General features: G+C 43.0%; 1 protein-coding gene across 2 annotated transcripts in view; it reads right to left on the bottom strand.

The window, feature by feature from the left end:
- The window catches only part of LOC128698484 (adenylate cyclase type 2), a 346,235-nt gene that overhangs the window by 132,371 nt on the left and 188,864 nt on the right, over positions 1 to 25,000 (bottom strand). The window contains exon 4 of one of the 2 annotated variants that reach the window (XM_070103973.1): positions 23,033 to 23,299. The exons of the other annotated variant lie outside the window; for it this stretch is intronic. Coding sequence (XP_069960074.1) covers positions 23,033 to 23,299 — 267 coding nt within the window. The remainder of the gene's footprint in view (positions 1 to 23,032; positions 23,300 to 25,000) is intronic. 2 annotated transcript variants of the gene reach the window in all.

Below are 25,000 nucleotides of genomic sequence, written 5' to 3'. Positions count from 1 at the left end.
TGGGTGAACACGGACATCAGGTGTAAGGAAACTAACACCCAGGTACCTATTTTACTGATGGGTGAACACGGACATCAGGTGTAAGGAAACTAACACCCAGGTACCTATTTTACTGATGGGTGAACACGGACATCAGGTGTAAGGAAACTAACACCCAGGTACGTATTTTACTGATGGGTGAACACGGACATCAGGTGTAAGGAAACTAACACCCAGGTACCTATTTTACTGATGGGTGAACACGGACATCAGGTGTAAGGAAACTAACACCCAGGTACCTATTTTACTGATGGGTGAACACGGACATCATGTGTAAGGAAACTAACACCCAGGTACCTATTTTACTGATGGGTGAACACGGACATCAGGTGTAAGGAAACTAACACCCAGGTACCTATTTTACTGATGGGTGAACACGGACATCAGGTGTAAGGAAACTAACACCCAGGTACCTATTTTACTGATGGGTGAACACGGACATCAGGTGTAAGGAAACTAACACCCAGGTACCTATTTTACTGATGGGTGAACACGGACATCAGGTGTAAGGAAACTAACACCCAGGTACCTATTTTACTGATGGGTGAACACGGACATCAGGTGTAAGGAAACTAACACCCAGGTACGTATTTTACTGATGGGTGAACACGGACATCAGGTGTAAGGAAACTAACACCCAGGTACCTATTTTACTGATGGGTGAACACGGACATCAGGTGTAAGGAAACTAACACCCAGGTACCTATTTTACTGATGGGTGAACACGGACATCAGGTGTAAGGAAACTAACACCCAGGTACCTATTTTACTGATGGGTGAACACGGACATCAGGTGTAAGAAACACACCCAGGTACCTATTTTACTGATGGGTGAACACGGACATCAGGTGTAAGAAACACACCCAGTGTTTCCACTGAACATTGATGTGTTGGCAGCCTTCACAGATTTTTTTATTCTTCTTTTAAAAGATTATTGAAATAAATCTTGTTTCCCAGAAGCCTCTCCTGAACGAGGTCTTTAAATAGAAGGTAAAACGTGTTTGTGTGACCTGGTCAGCGCCGTAAGACCCGTCACAGTACATTAAACTGATTCGTATTAGTGAGGAAAGTCTTGGAAATTTAGTTTTTCTTGTCATTGGTATTTTACGCTTCTGTGTTTTACATAAATTATGAAAGGATAGTAGTGATTTTTTTGGGGGGGGTTCGAGAATTTTTTTTCGCTAAGGCATTAGCTTTTTTTTTTTTTAATTTAATAGTTAAGTTAGCTATTGAGAATTATTTCATTTAAAATTTTAGCTAAATAAATTAGTTATCTTTAAAAATGTTCAACAGTTTATATATATATATATATATATATATATATGTTTATATATATGTGTTTATATATATGTTTATATATATATATATATATATATTTATATTTATATATATATGTCGTGCCGAATATGTAAAACTGGTCAATTAGCAAGAACTCATTTAAAATTAAGTCCTTTCTAAAATTTTCTCTTATACGTTTAAAGATATATTTTTTTCATTAATGTTAATGTAAAAAATTATAATTTTGCACCAAAAGAATCTTAGAAAACTTACCTAACCTTATTATAACAAGAACAATTTATTTTAGCCTAAACCAACTAAATATATTTTAGATTTGTTTACAATAATTTAATACTAAACAGTGAAATATATTTTTTTCGTTAGGTTCAGAATGATTTTGGCGAAATTATTGCATTCACAAATTTTCACTTGTCCTATATGGCAAGATGAGCGTTGCTATTTAAGCCAAGATCGCAAGTTCTCCCTATTCGGCACGACATATGTATATATCGAGTCTCCTTCAGCCAGAGATCAGTGTTTGTGTGTATTTCGCCTGCTCTTGCGAATTCCTTGCATTGTTAATATCTCTAGTAAGGCTGATGCATGCAGGGGATGAGATGAAAAGCTGTAAGCCTTCTCCATGAAAGCTGGCTGCCTTGGATCAACGTCTAGGGCAAGCTGGACTCCAAGGTATTGTCCAGTGTGGGTAGATTGGTAAAGAACTGCGTACCTTGTTCCAAGGTTCGTAGGTTCGAGTCTCCTTCAGCCAGAGATCAGTGTTGGTATATATATATAGATATATATATATATATATATATATATATATATATATATATATATATATATATATATATATATTATTTTCCTATACTTACATAACTAATTATAAATTTTTATGCAAAATAATTCCTTGTGAGTTTAAAAGGTGAAGCAGCCAGGATTATTTTACCACAAATGAACCTCGTCAAAATATTCGAACAAAGTTAATTAAGGCTACTGTAAACTAATTGTTCCTGGTTATCTGAGATGTGACATTAATTACTGCCTTCTTAAATAATAACATAAAAACATCGTATTGGAAATTTTGTGATAAAACACGGGGAAACTCTGATAAACAAGATTATTATCAGAACTCTGTCATATAGAAGTTAAATGGTCTGGTGAATAAGTTTATCACATTTAATATCTTGTTAAGCCTAGAAATTAATTCATGGATGTACTAAATGAATGTGTGTGTGTGTGTGTGTGTGTGTGTGTGTGTGTGTGTGTGTGTGTGTGTGTGTGTGTGTGTGTGTGTGTATGTGTGTGTATATGTGTGTGTGTGTGTGTATGTGTGTGTGTGTGTGTGTGTGTATATGTGTGTGTGTGTGTGTGTGTGTGTGTGTGTGTGTGTGTGTGTATATGTGTGTGTGTGTGTGTGTGTGTGTGTGTGTGTATGTGTGTGTATGTGTGTGTGTGTGTGTGTGTGTGTGTGTGTGTGTGTGTGTGTGTGTGTGTGTGTGTGTGTGTCTGCACGTGAGGTGACTGCAGTGAAGTTAATGAGCAGTTTGTGTGTTATACTGCTGATTAACTACAGTTGTTGTTGCTTGCTGTTGTTGGTGGTGCTGTTGTTGTTGTGACTGTTTGCTGTTATTGGTGGTGCTGTTGTTGTTGTGGCTGCTTGCTGTTGTTGGTGGTGCTATTGTTGTTGTGGCTGCTTGCTGTTGTTGGTGGTGCTGTTGTTGTTGTGGCTGCTTGCTGTTGTTGGTGGTGCTGTTGTTGTTGTGGCTGCTTGCTGTTGTTGGTGGTGCTGTTGTTGTGGCTGCTTGCTGTTGTTGTTGTGACTGCTTGCTGTTGTTGCGACTCCTTGCTGTTGTTGTTGTGACTGCTTGCTGTTGTTGTTGTGACTGCTTTCTGTTGTTGTTGTGGCTGCTTGCTGTTGTTAGTGGTGCTGTTGTTGTTGTGACTGCTTGATGTTGTTGTTGTGACTGCTTGCTGTTGTTGTTGTGGCTGCTTGCTGTTGTTGTGACTGCTTCCTGTTATTAGTGGTGCTGTTGTTGTGGCTGCTTGCTGTTGTTGTGGCTGCTTGCTGTTGTGACTGCTTGCTGTTGTTGTGGCTGCTTGCTGTTGTTGGTGGTGCTGTTGTGACTGCTTGCTGTTGTTGGTGGTGCTCTTGTTGTGACTGCTTGCTGTTATGACTGCTTGCTGTTGTTGTTGTGACTGCTTGATGTTGTTGTTGTGGCTGCTTGCTGTTGTTGTTGTGACTGCTTGCTGTTGTTGTGGGTGCTTGCTGTTGTTGGTGGTACTGTTCTTGTGGCTGCTTGCTGCTGTTGTTGTGGGTGCTTGCTGTTGTTGTGGGTGCTTGCTGTTGTTGTGGCTGATTGCTGTTGTTGTGACTGCTTGCTGTTGTTGTTGTGGCTGCTTGCTGTTGTTGTGACTGCTTGTTGTTGTTGTGGCTGCTTCCTCTTGTTGTTGTGGCTGCTTGCTGTTGTTGTGGCTGCTTGCTGCTGTTGTGACTGCTTGCTGTTGTTGTGACTGCTTGCTGTTGTTGTGGCTGCTTCCTGTTGTTGTTGTGGCTGCTTGCTGTTGTTGTGGCTGCTTGCTGCTGTGACTGCTTGCTGTTGTTGTGACTGCTTGCTGTTGTTGGTGGTACTGTTGTTGTGACTGCTTGCTGTTGTTGTTGTGGCTGCTTGCTGTTGTTGTGACTGCTTGCTGTTGTTGTGACTGCTTGCTGTTGTTGTGACTGCTTGCTGTTGTTGTTGTGACTGCTTGCTGTTGTTGTTGTGGCTGCTTGCTATTGTTGTGGCTGCTTGCTGCTGTTGTTGTGACTGCTTGCTGTTGTTGTGACTGCTTGCTGTTGTTGTGGCTGCTTGCTGTTGTTGTGACTGCTTGCTGCTGCTGTTGTGACTGCTTGCTGTTGTTGTTGTGGTTGCTTGCTGTTGTTGTGGCTGCTTGCTGCTGTTGTTGTGCCTGCTTGCTGTTGTTGTGGCTGCTTGCTGCTGTTGTTGTGCCTGCTTGCTGTTGTTGTGGCTGCTTGCTGTTGTTGTGGCTGCTTGCTGCTGTTGTTTTGACTGCTTGCTGTTGTTGTTGTGACTGCTTGCTATTGTTGTGGCTGCTTGCTGTTGTGACTGCTTGCTGTTGTTGTGACTGCTTGCTGTTGTTGTTGTGACTGCTTGCTGTTGTTGTGGCTGCTTGCTGCTGTTGTTGTGACTGCTTGCTGTTGTTGTGACTGCTTGCTGTTGTTGTGGCTTCTTGCTGTTGTTGTTGTGACTGCTTGCTGTTGTTGTGGCGGCTTGCTGTTGTTGTGACTGCTTGCTGCTGTTGTTGTGACTGCTTGCTGCTGTTGTTGGGGCTGGTCTTTGCTGTTGTTGTGGCTGCTTGCTGTTGTGACTGCTTGCTGTTGTTGTGGCTGCTTGCTGTTGTTGTGGCTGCTTGCTGTTGTGACTGCTTGCTGTTGGTGTGGCTGCTTGCTGCTGTTGTGGCTGCTTGCTGCTGTTGTTGTGACTGCTTGCTGTTGTTGTTGTGACTGCTTCCTGTTGTTGTGGCTGTTTGCTGTTGTTGTTGTGACTGCTTGCTGTTGTTGTGGCTGCTTGTTGTTGTTGTGACTGCTTGCTGTTGTTGTGACTGCTTGCTGTTGTTGTGACTGCTTGCTGTTGTTGTGGCTGCTTGCTGTTGTGGCTGCTTGCTGTTGTTGTGGCTGCTTGCTGCTGTTGTTGTGACTGCTGCTGTTGTGGCTGCTGTTGTTGTGACTGCTTGCTGTTGTGACTGCTTGCTGCTGTTGTTGTGACTGCTTGCTGCTGTTGTGACTGCTTGCTGCTGTTGTTGTGGCTGCTTGCTGTTGTTGGTGGTGCTGTTGTTGTGGCTGCTTGCTGTTGTTGGTGGTGCTGTTGTTGTGGCTGCTTTCTGTTGTGGCTGCTTGCTGTTGTTGGCGGTGCTGTTGTTGTGGCTACTTGCTGTTGTTGGTGGTGCTGTTGTTGTGACTGCTTGCTGCTGTTGTTGTTGTGGCTGCTTGCTGTTGTTGGTGGTGCTGTTGTTGTTGGTGCTGTTGTTGTTGGTGCTGTTGTTGTGGCTGCTTGCTGTTGTTGGTGGTGCTGTTGTTGTTGTGGCTGCTTGCTGTTGTTGGTGGTGCTGTTGTTGATGTGGCTGCTTGCTGTTGTTGTTGTGGCTGCTTGCTGTTGTTGTTGTGGCTGCATGCTGTTGTTGGTGGGGCTGTTGTTGTTGTGGCTGCTTGCTGTTGTTGGTGGTGCTATTGTTGTTGTGGCTGCTTGCTGTTGTTGGTGGTGCTGTTGTTGTTGTGACTGCTTGCTGCTGTTGGTGGTGCTGTTGTTGTTGTGGCTGCTTGCTGTTGTTGGTGGTGCTGTTGTTGTTGTGGCTGCTTGCTGTTGTTGTGGCTGCTTGGTGTTGTTGTTGTGGCTGCTTGCTGCTGTTGGTGGTGCTGTTGTTGTGGCTGCTTACTGCTATTGGTGGTGCTGTTGTTGTTGTGGCTGCTTGCTGTTGTTCGTGGTGCTGTTGTTGTTGTGGCTGCTTGCTGTTGTTGGTGGTGCTGTTGTTGTTGTGGCTGCTTGCTGCTGTTGGTGCTGTTGTTGTTGTGGCTGCTTGCTGTTGTTGGTGGTGGTGCTGTTATTGTGGCTGCTTGCTGTTGTTATTGGTGCTGTTGTTGTGGCTGCTTGCTGCTGTTGGTGGTGCTGTTGTTGTGGCTGCTTGCTGTTGTTGGTGGTGCTCTTGTTGTTGTGGCTGCTTGCTGTTGTTGGTGGTGCTGTTGTTGTTGTTGTGGCTGCTTGCTGTTGTTGTGGCTGCTTGCTGTTGTTAGTGGTGATGTTGTTGGTGCTTGCTGTTGTTGGTGCTGTTGTTGTGGCTGCTTGCTGTTGTTGTTGGTGCTTTTGTTGTTGTGGCTGCTTGCTGTTGTTGTTGTGGCTGCTTGCTGTTGTTGGTGGTGCTGTTGTTGTTGTGGCTGTTTGCTGTTGTTATTGTGACTGCTTGCTTTTGTTGTGGCTGCTTGCTGTTGTTGTTGTGGATGCTTGCTGTTGTTGGTGGTCCTGTTGTTGTGGCTGCTTGCTGTTGTTGTTGTGGCTGCTTGCTGCTGTTGGTGGTGCTGTTTTTGTTGGTGCTTGCTGTTGGTGGTGGTGCTGTTGTTGTGGCTGCTTGCTGTTGTTGGTGGTTTTGTTGTTGTTGTGGCTGCTTGCTGCTGTTGGTGGTGCTGTTGTTGTTGTTGGTGCTTGCTGTTGTTGGTGGTGCTGTTGTTGTTGTGGCTCCTTGCTGTTGTTGGTGGTGCTGTTGTTGGTGGTGCTGTTGTTGTTGTGGCTGCTTGCTGTTGTTGGTGGTGCTGTTGTTGTGGCTGCTTGCTGTTGTTGGTGGTGCTGTTGTTGTGGCTGCTTGCTGTTGTTGGTGCTTTTCTTGTGGCTGCTTGCTGCTGTCGGTGGTGCTGTTGTGGCTGCTTGCTGTTGTTGGTGGTGCTGTTGTTGTGACTGCTTGCTGTTGTTGGTAGTGCTGTTGTTGTGACTGCTTGCTGTTGTTGTTGTGACTGCTGTTGTTGTGGCTGCTTGCTGTTGTTGATAGTGTTGTTGTGGCTGCTTGCTGTTGTTGGTAGTGCTGCTGTTGAGACTGCTGTTGTTGGTAGTGCTGTTGTTGTGACTGCTTGCTGTTGTTGGTGGTGCTGTTGTGACTGCTGTTGTTGGTGGTGCTGTTGTTGTGGCTGCTTGCTGTTGTTGGTGGTGCTGTTGTGGCTGCTTGCTGTTGTTGGTGCTGTTGTGACTGCTGTTGTTAGTGGTGCTGTTGTTGTGGCTGCTTACTGTTGGTGGTACTGTTGTTGGTGGTGCTGTTGTTGTGGCTGCTTGCTGTTGTTGTTGTTGTTGTTGTGGCTGCTTGCTGTTGTTGGTACTGTTGTTGGTGGTGCTGTTGTTGTGGCTGCTTGCTGTTGGTGTTGTTGTTGTTGTGGCTACTTGCTGTTGTGACTGCTGTTGTTGGTGGTGCTGTTGTTGTGACTGCTTGCTGTTGTTGTTGTGGCTGCTTGCTGTTGTTGTTGTGACTGCTTGCTGTTGTTGTGGCTGCTTGCTTTTGTTGGTGGTGCTGTTGTTGTGGCTACTTGCTGTTGTTGGTGGTGCTGTTGTGACTGCTGTTGTTGGTGGTGCTGTTTTTGTGACTGCGTGCTGTTGTTGTAGCTGCTTGCTGTTGTTGTGGCTGCTTGCTGTTGTTGTTGTGACTGCTTGCTGTTGTGGCTGCTTGCTGTTGTTGTGGCTGCTTGCTGTTGTTGTTGTGACTGCTTGCTGTTGTTGTGGCTGCTTGCTGTTGTTGTTGTAGCTGCTTGCTGTTGTTGTGACTGCTTGCTGTTGTTGTTGTGGCTGCCTGCTGTTGTTGTTGTGGCTGCTTTCTGTTGTTGTGACTGCTTGCTGTTGTTGTTGTGGCTGCTTGCTGCTGTTGTTGTGGTTGCTTGTGGCACGCAAAGAGTACGTAACCTTTATTCGGGTTGATGATGGGGCCCCGTCGTTCAACCAGTACCCAGGTTCCAGCCAATGAGAAGATTGTTTTGGCAATCGCAGAGTTGATGTGGGTACCACTCTCCTGTCTGCCCTTGTCATTCCCATTCTAGAGCTGGTTGAAGCACGGTCTGCTCTCTAGTGGCTTCTATTCTGCCTTGCTTACCGTGGAGTGCACTAATACCTATTGGTGTACATAGTGTATATAGTGTACAGACTTCTGTTCTAAATTGGTGAAGGATAATATAAGTCAAAAGTTTTTCTTCTGTGTTTATTTTGCTCCCTTTACACCCAGGATAACAGGCCTTTTGGACTCCTGGGTTGTAATATTGCTGCTGTTGATGGTGCTGTTGTTGTGGCTGCTTGCTGTTGTTATGGCTGCTTGCTGTTGTTGTTATGGCTGCTTGCTGTGGGTGGTGCTGTTATGGCTGCTTGCTGTTGGTGGTGCTGTTGTTGTGGCTGCTTGCAGTTGTTGGTCGTGGTGGTGCTGTTATTGTTGTTGGTGGTGATGGTGCTGCTATTGTTGGAGGTGGTGGTGGTGGTGCTGCTGCTCGTGTAGTCATAACACACAGGAGGTGAAGAAGATGCCTGAGGTTGACTGGTGTGCCCGGGGCTAGGAAGAAACATGGCTTGTAACCAGGCTACCTAACTTCTTGTGGCATCTGTAACTGAGTGGTCTAAGGGGCCACTTGAGGAGCCATGCCACTCTCCACACATGGTTTCGAAACTGCTGACTCCAGTCTCTCTCTCACTCTGTATATATATATATATATATATATATATATATATATATATATATAAACTGAGAGATATACACCTCTTAGTATTTATAACGAATTCTTGTATATTGTTGTAAGGAAATTTATCTCTGTTATATAGATAACATTTTTACTCTTTGGCCCCATGACTCGTCTCTTGCAACCATTACTTGTTGACCTTAACAATCTTGCTCTCTACATCAAGATTGTTGACCTTAACAATCTTGCTCTCTACATCAAGATTGTTGACCTTAACAATCTTGCTCTCTACATCAAGATTGTTGACCTTAACAATCTTGCTCTCTACATCAAGATTGTTGACCTTAACAATCTTGCTCTCTACATCAAGATTGTTGACCTTAACAATCTTGCTCTCTACATCAAGATTGTTGACCTTAACAATCTTGCTCTCTCCATCAAGATTGTTGACCTTAACAATCTTGCTCTCTCCATCAAGATTGTTGACCTTAACAATCTTGCTCTCTCCATCAAGATTGTTGACCTTAACAATCTTGCTCTCTCCATCAAGATTGTTGACCTTAACAATCTTGCTCTCTCCATCAAGATTGTTGACCTTAACAATCTTGCTCTCTCCATCAAGATTGTTGACCTTAACAATCTTGCTCTCTCCATCAAGATTGTTGACCTTAACAATCTTGCTCTCTACATCAAGATTGTTGACCTTAACAATCTTGCTCTCTCCATCAAGATTGTTGACCTTAACAATCTTGCTCTCTACATCAAGATTGTTGACCTTAAAAATCTTGCTCTCTCCATCAAGATTGTTGACCTTAACAATCTTGCTCTCTACATCAAGATTGTTGACCTTAACAATCTTGCTCTCTACATCAAGATTGTTGACCTTAACAATCTTGCTCTCTACATCAAGATTGTTGACCTTAACAATCTTGCTCTCTCCATCAAGATTGTTGACCTTAACAATCTTGCTCTCTACATCAAGATTGTTGACCTTAACAATCTTGCTCTCTACATCAAGATTGTTGACCTTAACAATCTTGCTCTCTACATCAAGATTGTTGACCTTAACAATCTTGCTCTCTCCATCAAGATTGTTGACCTTAACAATCTTGCTCTCTACATCAAGATTGTTGACCTTAACAATCTTGCTCTCTACATCAAGATTGTTGACCTTAACAATCTTGCTCTCTACATCAAGATTGTTGACCTTAACAATCTTGCTCTCTCCATCAAGATTGTTGACCTTAACAATCTTGCTCTCTACATCAAGATTGTTGACCTTAACAATCTTGCTCTCTCCATCAAGATTGTTGACCTTAACAATCTTGCTCTCTACATCAAGATTGTTGACCTTAACAATCTTGCTCTCTACATCAAGATTGTTGACCTTAACAATCTTGCTCTCTACATCAAGATTGTTGACCTTAACAATCTTGCTCTCTACATCAAGATTGTTGACCTTAACAATCTTGCTCTCTACATCAAGATTGTTGACCTTAACAATCTTGCTATCTACATCAAGATTGTTGACCTTAACAATCTTGCTCTCTACATCAAGATTGTTGACCTTAACAATCTTGCTCTCTCCATCAAGATTGAAACTGAATGGGAATCCAAGTTTTTGCTGCCTTTCTGCTGTCCATGTCCACCGCTCGGCTTCAGACTTCACTTCTTTTCGTTTATGGAAACCTATGCACAGTGGCATGTATATTCATTACTTTTCTTACCATGCTTCCTCTGTCAAGGAAAGTGTTCTTATTTCTCTCTCTCTCTCTCTCTCTCTCTCTCTCTCTCTCTCTCTCTCTCTCTCTCTCTCTCTCTCTCTCTCTGTGCCCTCCGCATTTGTGACTCTCAGGTCTTTGACTGAAATTTCCACTCTTCGCAATTCGACTTTTCTCATCTTGGCTACCTTTCCTATTTCATAAACTCTGCTAAACGGACTTTCTTCTCTCCCAAACTCTCTACTCCTGTGAAATCTCCCGTTCTCTGCCTTCCCTATATTTCCAGTCTTTTTTATGTCAGCAACTCTCTCCGTTCCTTAGACAAACTTTTCGTTAAACTAACAACCTTCCTAGTAATCTAGTTCGTACCTCTCCTCCCGCTATAGATGCCCCTGATGTCTACTCTATTTCATTCTCCTCTTGTCCTCTCCAATACTTTGGAGAGACTGGCCGCTCTCTTTCTAAAAGACTCAAAGAGCACACAAAAAAAGTGTTAGGCTTGCTGACATCAGTAATACTCTTTTCTGTCATGTTTTGTTGAAGCATCACTTATAAAGAGCTTTCCTTGTATGAATCTTAGTCATGGCTTTGTCTCTGTAGATGCCTTCCTTTCTTATTACATTGTCAAGTGCTCCAAACTTCAGAACACACATGACCTGATTTTTGTCTTCTCCTCTTCCTACCTCTTCTCCTTTCCTATTTTAAATTTATCTTCCTTAGATGCCTTCCTTTCTTATTACATTGTCAAGTGCTCCAAACTTCAGAACACACATGACTTCACCTGATCTTTGTCTTCTCCTCTTCCTACCTCTTCTCCTTTCCTATTTTAAATTTATCTTCCTTTCTTCTGGCTAGGTGTGTTCTCTCCTTCAGTTTTCCCCTCCCTGTGTTTCTGGTCCCTCGCTTTTGGGCCATTAGTTCTCTTGCAGTGATTATTTTTCTTGCCCTTAGACTTACTCCACTCTTACTACTACCACTCCATTACTACTACTACTACTACACCAATACTACTACACTACTATCGCCTCCCTTCAATCTCCTTTCTGTCTCTTGCGGTACTACAACTACACCCCCCCCTATTTTCTACTAACATTACTACTACTACTACTACTTGCAGTACCAGCATTACCTCTACCACTACTACTCCACTTTTCTTCTTCCTCTCCCTGTCCTCCCTCACCTATATATACTGACTCCCTCAGTCGTGTGTCAGCGTGATTTTGTAATTGGTCCAAGTTGGACCTAAACGTCGTCATAAGCTTCTCTCTCCTATGTGCGGGTTATTTATGTATAGATTATATTGTGTTAACTGAGATATGGGAGGTTCTCTCCTGGCAGATAACTTATTTATAAGTGCTTCGAATAACAAACTGGAATATTTGGAGCATTGAAGATATCTGCAATAATTGGTTATTAGGTTTGTTGATACTCTTTCCGTTTTTCCCACCTCCCTTCCACTTCCTCTCTTTAACCCTTCTACTACCTCTCTATCTCCATCCTCCCTTCTAATCCTTCCCTCCCTCTCCCATATCTGTTTTTTGTTCCCACTGTGTAAGTATCTTATAAATCAGTGTAGCAATACACTGCTGGTGTTCCCGACTTTGTTAACAGAAAATCATCTAGTCCTCTCCCATTCCTTTCCCATCCCTCTCCTATCCCTCTCCTATCCCTCTCCTATCCCTCTCCTATCCTTCTCACCTGTCGCAGAAGCTGGGAATTAAGAGTTTGGAGTTAGTGAAGTTGTAAGAGTCTTGCCTGGTCTCGTCCAGGCCAGAGGCAGCTGAGAGCTGCTGCTGCTCCCCTAAACTCTTTAATTGGCAGGAGTCAAGAGCCTAGTTTGACTTGGTTTCATTCCGTATTTCACGTTGTCAGTCAAGGCTTATTTCTTTTCTTTCTGTGTGTATGTGTTTTGGGGGAACGGTTCTCGGGTTTCCTTCTGTTATTATTATTATGCTTGTTGTGTTATTTACAGTTCTTGTGCTCTAATTGGTCTTCAGTGGTCTTTCTGGCAATTGAGTGGTTGCTTTCTGGTTCTCACAGTCTCTCTCTCTCTCTCTCTCTCTCTCTCTCCCTCTCCCTCTCCCTCTCCCTCTCCCTCTCCCCTATGCTTCCTACAGATTTCTTTCCATAATTTTTCTCATTTTCATTAAATATGTAACTGTGTCATCAAACATTGGTTAATTAAAGGTTAACTACCATGAACCTCACTGAGTCAAGCGTTGAACTCACAAAACAGAGGTCACAGGTTCGATGCCCGGATAACCTGAATGCCTCAGGTGAACGGAGCTGGAGAGATGCTTGGTGCAGTGCCTACACCTGACGTGACTGGTCTGAAGAACTAGTAGTAGTTTGGACGTAACTTCCCTCTTCACTAAGGTACCTACCACACAACCTTAATCTTCCATTGCTTCCTGGAGATATCGTAAGAACATAACACCGCAGTTGGGTTACTGGCACATTAAACTCTGCATTAAGTTCAACTGTTTCTCTTTCAGTAATAGGTTCTACAAACCTATTACCCTGCAGATCATCAGTTCTCCGCGCACCACCACCCCTCCTAACAAAGTTATAATCCTTCCCTACAGCCAGGTTGCATTGAACGTCTCTAAAGTGCTCCCACAAGCTAACGCTAGAGTCTACATCGCAATCAGTACCTCCATAACAAATCTGACTAGAACAAAATTAAAGAACCTTGAACCAACCAACTCAGGGGCTTGTACTATCCCCTGTGGAGGTTGTGATAGAATATACGTTGGTGAAACAGCAAGAAATCTAGTGACACGCCTCAATGAACTCATTAATGCATATAGGAACAATAACTTGAACAACGCCTGAGTACAATGCCAGAATTCCACCAACCAACTGATGAACCTTAACGACGCCCGACTAGTGATTAAAAAATTCAATTTCCGCAGACCGAAATGTCTTGAATCATAAATCGTCGTTTAAAACACAATTAAACAGACTAAAAACAGCTTCATCATCTCTGAAGTGTTAGCAAGAGTTCTTAAAACAACGAACCCTGTCATCACATGGCTGATACTACTACTACCACCACAACGACCACCACTACTACCACCACCACTACTACTACTACTACTACTACTACTACTACTACCACCACAACCACCACCACTACTACTACTACCACCACCACTACTACTACTACCACCACCACTACTACTACTACCACCACCACCACAACCACCACCACTACTACTACCACCACAACCACCACTACTACTACCACCACCACAACCACCACCACCACTACTACTACTACCACCACAACCACCACTACTACCACTACTACTACCACCACAACCACCACCACTACTACTACTACTACTACCACCACCACAACCACCACTACTACTACCACCACCACAACCACCACTACTACTACCACCACCACAACCACCACTACTACTACTACCACAACCACCACTACTACTACCACCACCACAACCACCACTACTACCACCACAACCACCACTACTACTACCACCACAACCACCACCACCACCACTACTACTACTACCACCACCACCACTACTACTACTACTACTACTACAACCACCACTACTACTACTACCACCACCACCACAACCACCACCACAACCACCACCACAACCACCACCACTACTTCTAAAACTACTACTACTACCACCACCACCACCACCACCCCTACCACTACCACTACTACTACTAATACTACCACCACCACCACCACTACTACTGCTACCACAACCACGACGACGACGACGAACACCACCACTATTACTACTACTGCTACTACCACCACCATCCCTACCACTACCACTACTAATAATAATACGACCTCCACCACCACAACCACCACTACTACTGCTACTACTACTACCACCACAACCACGACGACGACGAACACCACCACTATTACTACTACTGCTACTACCACCACCACCACCCCTACCACTACTATCCACGGCATGGGTCAGTTAACGTACCGTATTGATATTAAGCTTTTACATGTCAATCTTGATACCTCTATATAGCCTTAGTGTCCCTGAGAGCGAAACGTCGCCATAATAAAATGTCACATTAGTCGTACCTGTGTCCTTTCACTTGCTAGTTAACCTATAACTGCTTAATTCTTCCCCTATCCATCCTCTGTACCCATTCCCATTGTTATTGTCTTGCATACTATCCACCTGTCGTAAGCGCCTCCTACCTATTCTCTCTCCTGAGTGTGAGTGTACTGAAGGAGGCGCGTCACCTGGGGAATGGGAGGTACTTAGGATTGATTGGAAATAGGTAATGGGTAGCATATATTTCGTGCATTAAGAACCCATCACCAGTTTGAAGGTCCGTTACCAGCGCCATCTCAGTGTATGTACACTGAGAGAGAGATGCAGATCTCAGTGTATGTACACTGAGAGAGATGCAGATCTCAGTGTATGTACACTGAGAGAGATGCAGATCTCAGTGTATGTACACTGAGAGAGATGCAGATCTCAGTGTATGTACACTGAGAGAGATGCAGATCTCAGTGTATGTACACTGAGAGAGATGCAGATCTCAGTGTATGTACACTGAGAGAGATGCAGATCTCAGTGTATGTACACTGAGAGAGATGCAGATCTCAGTGTATGTACACTGAGAGAGATGCAGATCTCAGTGTATGTACACTGAGAGAGATGCAGATCTCAGTGTATGTACACTGAGAGAGATGCAGATCTCAGTGTATGTACACTGAGAGAGATGCACCTCACGCTTCGGTTGAGACGAGGAGCTGAGACAAGGAGCTGAGACAAGGAGCTGAGACAAGGAACTGAGACAAGGAACTGAGACAAGGAACTGAGACAAGGAACTGAGACAAGGAGCTGAGACAAGGAACTGAGACAAGGAACTGAGATAAGGAACTGAGACAAGGAACTGAGACAAGGAGCTGAGACAAGGAACTGAGACAAGGAGCTGAGACAAGGAGCTGAGACAAGCTTTATATATAAGAGATCAATGTCTCTTGAGTTGTGGCATTAAATTCCCTTTCCACTCCATGGAATACTACAGACTGCTAGTAGGTAGGTAGATAGTAGACTGCTAGTAGGTAGGTAGATAGACTGCTAGTAGGTAGGTAGATAGTAGACTGCTAGTAGGTTGGTAGATAGACTGCTAGTAGGTTGGTAGATAGTAGACTGCTAGTAGGTAGGTAGATAGTAGACTGCTAGTAGGTAGGTAGATAGTAGACTGCTAGTAGGTAGGTAGATAGACTGCTAGTAGGTTGGTAGATAGCAGACTGCTAGTAGGTTGGTAGATAGACTGCTAGTAGGTTGGTAGATAGCAGACTGCTAGTAGGTTGGTAGATAGACTGCTAGTAGGTAGGTAGATAATAGACTGCTAGTAGGTTGGTAGATAGTAGACTGCTAGTAGGTAGGTAGATAGTAGACTGCTAGTAGGTAGGTAGATAGACTGCTAGTAGGTAGGTAGATAGGCTGCTAGTAGGTTGGTAGATAGTAGACTGCTAGTAGGTTGGTAGATAGTAGACTGCTAGTAGGTTGGTAGATAGACTGCTAGTAGGTAGATAGTAGACTGCTAGTAGGTAGGTAGATAGTAGACTGCTAGTAGGTTGGTAGATAGCAGACTGCTAGTAGGTTGGTAGATAGTAGACTGCTAGTAGGTAGGTAGATAGACTGCTAGTAGGTTGGTAGATAGTAGACTGCTAGTAGGTAGATAGACTGCTAGTAGGTTGGTAGATAGACTGCTAGTAGGTAGATAGTAGACTGCTAGTAGGTTGGTAGCAGACTGCTAGTAGGTAGGTAGATAGTAGACTGCTAGTAGGTTGGTAGATAGCAGACTGCTAGTAGGTTGGTAGATAGTAGACTGCTAGTAGGTAGGTAGATAGTAGACTGCTAGTAGGTTGGTAGATAGTAGACTGCTAGTAGGTAGATAGCAGACTGCTAGTAGGTTGGTAGATAGACTGCTAGTAGGTTGGTAGATAGTAGACTGCTAGTAGGTAGGTAGATAGTAGACTGCTAGTAGGTAGGTAGATAGTAGACTGCTAGTAGGTAGGTAGATAGACTGCTAGTAGGTTGGTAGATAGCAGACTGCTAGTAGGTTGGTAGATAGACTGCTAGTAGGTTGGTAGATAGCAGACTGCTAGTAGGTTGGTAGATAGACTGCTAGTAGGTAGGTAGATAATAGACTGCTAGTAGGTTGGTAGATAGTAGACTGCTAGTAGGTAGGTAGATAGTAGACTGCTAGTAGGTAGGTAGATAGACTGCTAGTAGGTAGGTAGATAGGCTGCTAGTAGGTTGGTAGATAGTAGACTGCTAGTAGGTTGGTAGATAGTAGACTGCTAGTAGGTTGGTAGATAGACTGCTAGTAGGTAGATAGTAGACTGCTAGTAGGTAGGTAGATAGTAGACTGCTAGTAGGTTGGTAGATAGCAGACTGCTAGTAGGTTGGTAGATAGTAGACTGCTAGTAGGTAGGTAGATAGACTGCTAGTAGGTTGGTAGATAGTAGACTGCTAGTAGGTAGATAGACTGCTAGTAGGTTGGTAGATAGACTGCTAGTAGGTAGATAGTAGACTGCTAGTAGGTTGGTAGCAGACTGCTAGTAGGTAGGTAGATAGTAGACTGCTAGTAGGTTGGTAGATAGCAGACTGCTAGTAGGTTGGTAGATAGTAGACTGCTAGTAGGTAGGTAGATAGTAGACTGCTAGTAGGTTGGTAGATAGTAGACTGCTAGTAGGTAGATAGCAGACTGCTAGTAGGTTGGTAGATAGACTGCTAGTAGGTTGGTAGATAGTAGACTGCTAGTAGGTTGGTAGATAGTAGACTGCTAGTAGGTTGGTAGATAGTAGATTGCTAGTAGGTTGGTAGATAGTAGATTGCTAGTAGGTTGGTAGATAGTAGACTGCTAGTAGGTTGGTAGATAGTAGATTGCTAGTAGGTAGATAGAGTGCTAGTAGGTTGTTAGACAATCATCCAGGGAACAGAAATATACACCACTCAGTGTACATACAGAAATATACACCACTCAGTGTACATACAGAGATATACACCACTCAGTGTACATACAGAGATATACACCACTCAGTGTACATACAGAGATATACACCACTTAGTGTACATACAGAGATATACACCACTCAGTGTACATACAGAGATATACACCACTCAGTGTACATACAGAGATATACACCACTCAGTGTACATACAGAGATATACACCACTCAGTGTACATACAGAGATATACACCACTCAGTGTACGTACAGAGATATACACCACTCAGTGTACATACAGAGATATACACCACTCAGTGTACATACAGAGATATACACCACTCAGTGTACATACAGAAATATACACCACTCAGTGTACATACAGAAATATACACCACTCAGTGTACATACAGAAATATACACCACCCAGTGTACATACAGAAATATACACCACTCAGTGTACATACAGAAATATACACCACTCAGTGTACATACAGAAATATACACCACTCAGTGTACATACAGAGATATACACCACTCAGTGTACATACAGAAATATACACCACTCAGTGTACATACAGAGATATACACCACTCAGTGTACATACAGAGATATACACCACTCAGTGTACGTACAGAGATATACACCACTCAGTGTACATACAGAAATATACACCACTCAGTGTACATACAGAGATATACACCACTCAGTGTACATAGAGAGATATACACCACTCAGTGTACATACAGAGATATACACCACTCAGTGTACATACAGAAATATACACCACTCAGTGTACATACAGAGATATACACCACTCAGTGTACATACAGAAATATACACCACTCAGTGTACATACAGAGATATACAACACTCAGTGTACATACAGAGATATACAACACTCAGTGTACATACAGAGATATACACCACTCAGTGTACATACAGAGATATACACCACTCAGTGTACATACAGAAATATACACCACTCAGTGTACATACAGAGATATACACCACTCAGTGTACATACAGAGATATACACCAATCAGTGTACATACAGAGATATACACCACTCAGTGTACATACAGAGATATACACCACTCAGTGTACATACAGAGATATACACCACTCAGTGTACATACAGAGATATACACCACTCAGTGTACATACAGAGATATACACCACTCAGTGTACATATAGAGATATACACCACTCAGTGTACATACAGAGATATACACCACTCAGTGTACATACAGAGATATACACCACTCAGTGTACATACAGAGATATACACCACTCAGTGTACATACAGAGATATACACCACTCAGTGTACATACAGAGATGTACAACACTCAGTGTACATACAGAGATATACAACACTCAGTGTACATACAGAGATATACAACACTCAGTGTACATACAGAGATATACACCACTCAGTGTACATACAGAGATATACACCACTCAGTGTACATACAGAAATATACACCACTCAGTGTACATACAGAGATATACACCACTCAGTGTACATACAGAGATATACACCACTCAGTGTACATACAGAGATATACACCACTCAGTGTACATACAGAGATATACACCACTCAGTGTACATACAGAGATATACACCACTCAGTGTACATACAGAGATATACACCACTCAGTGTACATACAGAGATATACACCACTCAGTGTACATACAGAGATATACACCACTCAGTGTACATACAGAGATATACACCACTCAGTGTACATACAGAGATATACACCACTCAGTGTACATACAGAGATATACACCACTCAGTGTACATACAGAGATATACACCACTCAGTGTACATACAGAAATATACAGCACTCAGTGTACATACAGAGATATACAGCACTCAGTGTACATACAGAGATATACAGCACTCAGTGTACATACAGAGATATACACCACTCAGTGTACATACAGAGATATACACCACTCAGTGTACATACAGAGATATACACCACTCAGTGTACATACAGAGATATACACCACTCAGTGTACATACAGAGATATACACCACTCAGTGTACATACAGAGATATACACCACTCAGTGTACATACAGAAATATACACCACTCAGTGTACGTACAGAAATATACAACACTCAGTGTACATACAGAAATATACACCACCCAGTGTACATACAGAGATATACACCACTCAGTGTACATACAGAGATATACACCACTCAGTGTACATACAGAGATATACACCACTCAGTGTACATACAGAGATATACACCACTCAGTGTACATACAGAGATATACACCACTCAGTGTACATACAGAGATATACACCACTCAGTGTACATATACCACTCAGTGTACATACAGAGATATACACCACTCAGTGTACATATAGAGATATACACCACTCAGTGTACATACAGAGATATACACCACTCAGTGTACATACAGAGATATACACCACTCAGTGTACATACAGAGATATACACCACTCAGTGTACATATAGAGATATACACCACTCAGTGTACATACAGAGATATACACCACTCAGTGTACATACAGAGATATACACCACTCAGTGTACATACAGAGATATACACCACTCAGTGTACATATAGAGATATACACCACTCAGTGTACATACAGAGATATACACCACACAATGTACATACAGAGATATACACCACTCAGTGTACATACAGAGATATACACCACTCAGTGTACATACAGAAATATACACCACTCAGTGTACATACAGAGATATACACCACACAGTGTACATACAGAGATATACACCACTCAGTGTACATACAGAGATATACACCACTCAGTGTACATACAGAGATATACACCACACAGTGTACATACAGAGATATACACCACTCAGTGTACATACAGAGATATACACCACTCAGTGTACATACAGAGATATACACCACTCAGTGTACATACAGAGATATACACCACTCAGTGTACATACAGAGATATACACCACTCAGTGTACATACAGAGATATACACCACTCAGTGTACATACAGAGATATACACCACTCAGTGTACATACAGAGATATACACCACTCAGTGTACATACAGAGATATACACCACTCAGTGTACATACAGAGATATACACCACTCAGTGTACATACAGAGATATACACCACTCAGTGTACATACAGAGATATACACCACTCAGTGTACATACAGAGATATACACCACTCAGTGTACATACAGAGATACACACCACTCAGTGTACATACAGAGATATACACCACTCAGTGTACATATAGAGATATACACCACTCAGTGTACATACAGAGATATACACCACTCAGTGTACATACAGAGATACACACCACTCAGTGTACATACAGAGATATACACCACTCAGTGTACATACAGAGATATACACCACTCAGTGTACATACAGAGATATACACCACTCAGTGTACATACAGAGATATACACCACTCAGTGTACATACAGAGATATACACCACTCAGTGTACATACAGAGATACACACCACTCAGTGTACATACAGAGATATACACCACTCAGTGTACATATAGAGATATACACCACTCAGTGTACATACAGAGATACACACCACTCAGTGTACATACAGAGATATACACCACTCAGTGTACATACAGAGATATACACCACTCAGTGTACATACAGAGATATACACCACTCAGTGTACATACAGAGATATACACCACTCAGTGTACATATAGAGATATACACCACTCAGTGTACATACAGAGATATACACCACTCAGTGTACATACAGAGATATACACCACTCAGTGTACATACAGAGATATACACCACTCAGTGTACATACAGAGATATACACCACTCAGTGTACATACAGAGATATACACCACTCAGTGTACATACAGAGATATACACCACTCAGTGTACATACAGAGATATACACCACTCAGTGTACATATAGAGATATACACCACTCAGTGTACATACAGAGATACACACCACTCAGTGTACATACAGAGATATACACCACTCAGTGTACATATAGAGATATACACCACTCAGTGTACATACAGAGATATACACCACTCAGTGTACATACAGAGATATACACCACTCAGTGTACATATAGAGATATACACCACTCAGTGTACATACAGAGATATACACCACTCAGTGTACATACAGAGATATACACCACTCAGTGTACATACAGAGATATACACCACTCAGTGTACATACAGAGATATACACCACTCAGTGTACATACAGAGATATACACCACTCAGTGTACATATAGAGATATACACCACTCAGTGTACATACAGAGATATACACCACTCAGTGTACATACAGAGATATACACCACTCAGTGTACATACAGAGATATACACCACTCAGTGTACATACAGAGATACACACCACTCAGTGTACATACAGAGATACACACCACTCAGTGTACATACAGAGATACACACCACTCAGTGTACATACAGAGATATACACCACTCAGTGTACATACAGAGATACACACCACTCAGTGTACATACAGAGATATACACCACTCAGTGTACATACAGAGATATACACCACTCAGTGTACATACAGAGATATACACCACTCAGTGTACATACAGAGATACACACCACTCAGTGTACATACAGAGATATACACCACTCAGTGTACATACAGAGATATACACCACTCAGTGTACATACAGAGATACACACCACTCAGTGTACATACAGAGATATACACCACTCAGTGTACATACAGAGATATACACCACTCAGTGTACATACAGAGATACACACCACTCAGTGTACATACAGAGATATACACCACTCAGTGTACATATAGAGATATACACCACTCAGTGTACATACAGAGATACACACCACTCAGTGTACATACAGAGATATACACCACTCAGTGTACATACAGAGATATACACCACTCAGTGTACATACAGAGATATACACCACTCAGTGTACATACAGAGATATACACCACTCAGTGTACATACAGAGATACACACCACTCAGTGTACATACAGAGATATACACCACTCAGTGTACATATAGAGATATACACCACTCAGTGTACATACAGAGATACACACCACTCAGTGTACATACAGAGATATACACCACTCAGTGTACATACAGAGATACACACTATATTATATAATATGTTGTGGAAGGTAGAGAGTCAGGGTCCCTCTGAGAGTTGACAGGAAATGAGTGATTTGTGTGGTGTAAAGGAGCATTTGTCACTCTATTACTGAGCATTTGTGAGCATTTGTAAGTCAATTTCTGCCTGCACTCTGAAGGAGGAGGAGGAGGAGGAGGTGGAGAAGAAAGCTTTAGTTCAAAATGTTAAACCCTGGGAACGCCTTAAACCTCACTGGAGAAGAGAGAGATACATGATAATATATACCTGGAAAAATACTCGAGGGCCTTGTCACAGATCTGCGCACTGCCATAACAACATACTGGAGTGAGAGATATGGCAGGAAGTGTAGAATAAACCTATTAAACCAATGATGGTGAATGTTTTTTTTTCTATTAGTCACTGTTTAGGGTTAATTAGGTATTTTAATATCTTAATAATTAGCAAATGGGCGAAATTATTTACAAGCCTTTTCTCTCCACAGCAGGACTCGAACCTGTGCACTCTGCCTCAAAGTACACAGTATTTTAGCCGTGTGGCTAGAGTACTGCGTAGGTGGGTTTTCCCCTGCGCAGAGTGCGCAGGTTCCAGTCATGTTGTGGACTTATGATATAATTTTTTTTTTAAATATGATGATAAACACGTTCCATACCTGTGTGGGCGTCCATGACTCAGCTGGCCAGGCAGCTGCTGGCACCAGGGGCAGCAGGGAGGTGATCCCTGCCAAGGCACGGGCGTGTGGGCGTGGCAAGGGCACGGCAGTGTGGGTGGTGAGGATGAGCAGGAAGGTGGGCGTGGTGAGGTGGGTGGGAGTGGGTGGGAGGTGTATCACACCCAGAGTAACTACAGTGCCAGCTGTAGTTAACCAGTACGCCCCTCCCAGTACACTGGAGATGCTCTCGAAGTGTGCAGTGAACACCTGTACAACAATAATAATAACAGTACAAATAATAATGACTAAAAATAATGTTTATTTTTCTCGACTCGTTGCCCTGTTGTTGGTCTGTAAACTTCTGAAGCTGAGGAAAACTATGATCAGGACTTACAAGATAGTGACACTGACGTGAGGGGTATTGAGTTGAGTGTTTGACACACCCACACAATTCCAGTTCACAAGCCATTCCTGCTTGGGGTGCAGTGGCTAAGAGAGGTGGAGGGGAAGACAGTAAACGAAATGATGAAACACATGACCACAAAGTGCAGGGAGGTAGCGGAGAAGTTCGTGCCAGGGGGTAACAGAAAAAATGGGAAGACCAGAGTGAGCCAGTGGTTTACCCGGAGGTGTGGAGAGACCAAAGCAAAGTGTGTTAAGAGCATGGAAAAGTATAGAAGGCAAAGGACTAGGGAAAATAGGGAGTTGAACCGAAGAGCCAGAAACGAATATGCATGTTTGAGGAGAGAGGCCCAGTGTCAATACGAGAATGACATAGCATCTAAAGCCAAATCTGATCCATAGTTGCTACACAGCCATATCAGGAGAAAAACAACAGTCAAGGACCAGGTAATAAGGCTGAGGAAGGAAGGAAGGAGGGAAGCTCAGAGGGAACTACCAGGAAGTATGTAGGGAGGTATTCACAGTGGGGACAGAGAGGCTTCCAGTAAACCGAGGGACCAGTGTTGCTGACATATATAGTGTGTACAGTTATGGAGAAGATTATCAGGAGAAGAGTGGTGGAACACCTATAAAGGAATGAGCTAATACATGACAACCAGGACGACTTCAGGGAAAGGAAATCCTGCTCACAAACCTCTGGAGTTCTACGAAAAGGTAACAGAAGTAAGAAAGAGACAGAGAGAGGGCTGGATAGACTGCATCTTCTTGGACTGTTGTAAGAAGGCTTTCAGCACTGTACCACTTAAGAGATTGATTGTAAAGCTTGAGGAGCAGGCAAGGAAAGCACTGCAATGGATCAGGGAGTATCTGACAGGAGGGAAACAGCGTGTGCTGGTAGGTGACGAGGTATTAGAGTGCATGTATCGAGTGGGGTACCACAAGGATCAGTCCTAGGTCCGGTGCTGTTTCTTCTACATGTGAATGACATGACGGAAGGAATATAGTCAGAGGTGTCCCTGTAGACGATGTGAAGCTAATGAGGAGAATACAAGCGGACGAGGATCAGGTAATCCTATAAAGGGATCTGGACAAGCTGCAAGGTTAGTCCGAAAATGGCAAGTGCAAAGTTATGAAGCTTGGGGAAGGACAAAGAAGACCACAGACAGGGTACAGCCTAAGAGATCAAAGGCTGCAAAACTCACTCAAGGAGAATGATCTTGGGGTGAGCATCATACCGAGCACATCTCAGGCGCACATTAACCAAATAACTGCTGCAGCACACGGGTGTCTGGCAAACCTAAGAAAAGCGCTTCGACATCTAAGTAAGGAGTCATTCACGACACTCTACACCGTGTACGTCAGGCCCATATTGGAGAATGCAGCACCAGTATGGAACCCACACCTAGTCGAACGCCCAGAAATCAGAGAAAGTTTAAAGGTTTGCAACAAGACTAGTCCCAGAGCTGAGGGGTATGTCCTACGACAAGAGGTTAAAGGAATTCGACCTGACGACACTGGAGGACAGGAGGGGCAGGGTGTACATGATAACGACATATAAAATACTGA

Source organism: Cherax quadricarinatus, chromosome 88 (assembly GCF_038502225.1).
Source record: "Cherax quadricarinatus isolate ZL_2023a chromosome 88, ASM3850222v1, whole genome shotgun sequence".
Classification (NCBI taxonomy): domain Eukaryota; kingdom Metazoa; phylum Arthropoda; class Malacostraca; order Decapoda; family Parastacidae; genus Cherax; species Cherax quadricarinatus.
The sequence above is the reverse complement of the archived record's forward strand: the minus strand, read 5'-3'. Positions and strand labels throughout refer to the sequence as shown.